We start from the raw sequence: 1,899 nt of genomic DNA, 5'->3' as shown, positions 1-1,899 counted from the left end.
GATTTATTGAAAGATCGGCTGCTTTTATGGCTTTGTTTATTTCTAAACAGTCTTGTCCTTTTTTGGGGGGGTGGGAGGTTAAGGTAGGAGAAAAATTTCGTCTCTAAGTATTTTGAGACCGGAAAAAAATTAATAAGCATGTTAAAGCACATATCCAAAACTCACCTCTACGTATGTGACCTTGTTGTTCTTTGCGTCTTATATCCAAGGAAGATGATGTTTGTTCTATATATTTCTTACCAAAAACTTGACAAACCAGGATTTTCTACGATTTTTCTTTACAAAACATGTCATTAGTAGAGTAAGTTATACACTTTCGAAAGGTTACTTTCTATTCTTCTATAGCAATGTTTGTACCAGATGTTAAAACATTTTTACGTCAACCGAGACCGGTGCAGAAAGGTGACATTTACTTAATCATGCACATTGTGAATAATAATAATACACCCACAGAAACAATCTAGAGAAATGAAGTAAGTACATCATAGATAAAGAGGTATACATCTGTGTATAAGATATGAAATTATAATGTATGGAGATGTTTATTAAAGAGAAACAGCGAGTATCTAGAGAAAATTCTTTATTTTCTTAAGATTTCATTAAAATGAAGAAACCCCAAGTTCAGTCTTAACAAAACAAATATATCTACACTAACATATTACATAAAAACGTTAGAACATGTTTGAATTGTCCAGTCAAACATTATCAGATAACATTGTACCATATTAATTTGCTTTTAACGAGATATGTAATGAACACTGTCTTATTATCCTTTAATACGTTTACATAAATATTTAATAGAGCAGTGAGAGAGGAAGAAACATTATGATTATCTATTACGTAAATATTAGACAGGAAGTGTGAAAAAATCCGAGAAGTAACAAATGCTAAGAAATTCACTTCAGATATTCAACAGCTCCGTAACGAGTCCGTTCTTTTTCTTTATCAAAACTACTTGATGTTAATGGTTGTGTACGATGGGTTTCGGGGAAAAGTATAGTCACAAGTAACCCTATGGAAGGACAGAAACAGATAATTGAGAATATAATTATTTACCTTTACACAATAACAACATATATGCTCATTAATACATAAAGTACTATATTATAATTTATATTATATAAATAACTTGTATCAAACTGAATCAATCCCATAGTCAATATATATATACTAACACTCGTTGGGAATCCCTTACGTAACTGAAACTAAAGTTGGTAATTACATTCGTCACAAGACAGCAGTATTAGGCTTAGTGTAATTTGATTACTGCTTTTGTTTTTCTTTGTACCCTTAGGATCCAAAAAGAAGAGTGTATAATACTAGTTCAACACCTTATGTTCAACATATCCAATACCTACGACGTGTTTGACTCAATACCAGAGCTCATTAATCCAGCTGGGATACAAATAACATAAAGGTTTTTCTCTTTTCCAATTGAGGTATGTACGATATTTTGAGAAGTAAATATTAAACCATGAGTTAAGTTACGCTTATTTATCAGTAAAGATTTGATCCGTTTTATTGTCACGGACATATAATTTGATTTCATATATAGAGAAAATGTACTTGTGAAACAAATCATGAAAAATAAAATAAACCAAGATATTAAAATACAGTAAATTAGTACATCCCTTTTTCTTTCCTGGAATAAGAGTAGCTAATTCTGACATATCTTACCTATGAATGAAACAGTCGCTGTCATACAAAAGGTAGCAAACCATCCTAAAGAAGGAGTAACACGATGGAAAACTAAAGGCCAGAGAAAGAAAGAAGCTGTCTGGAATAAAAAGTCATGAAATAGCAGTTCAAATACAAATGGTTTATTTTATATATTAACAAATTATCAACTTTATTTCTGATATTTTCAAAACTAGAAGATAATATTTCACTAAGTGGGTT

The 1,899-nt window shown here is 30.6% G+C and overlaps 1 protein-coding gene across 1 annotated transcript in view; it reads right to left on the bottom strand.

Annotated features, from left to right (window-relative positions):
* Positions 1-867: 867 nt before the first annotated feature.
* The window catches only part of LOC111083604, a 9,035-nt gene continuing 8,003 nt past the window's right edge, over positions 868-1,899 (bottom strand). Inside the window, exons 7-8 of the mRNA XM_022380224.1 lie at positions 1,678-1,777; positions 868-1,012 (exon numbers count right to left, since the gene is read on the bottom strand). Coding sequence (XP_022235932.1) covers positions 897-1,012; positions 1,678-1,777 — 216 coding nt within the window. The 3' untranslated portion in view covers positions 868-896. The remainder of the gene's footprint in view (positions 1,013-1,677; positions 1,778-1,899) is intronic.

This window comes from Limulus polyphemus, unplaced genomic scaffold (genome assembly GCF_000517525.1).
Source record: "Limulus polyphemus unplaced genomic scaffold, Limulus_polyphemus-2.1.2 Scaffold10272, whole genome shotgun sequence".
Lineage (NCBI taxonomy): Eukaryota > Metazoa > Arthropoda > Merostomata > Xiphosura > Limulidae > Limulus > Limulus polyphemus.
This window is presented reverse-complemented; position numbering and strand designations above follow the sequence as displayed.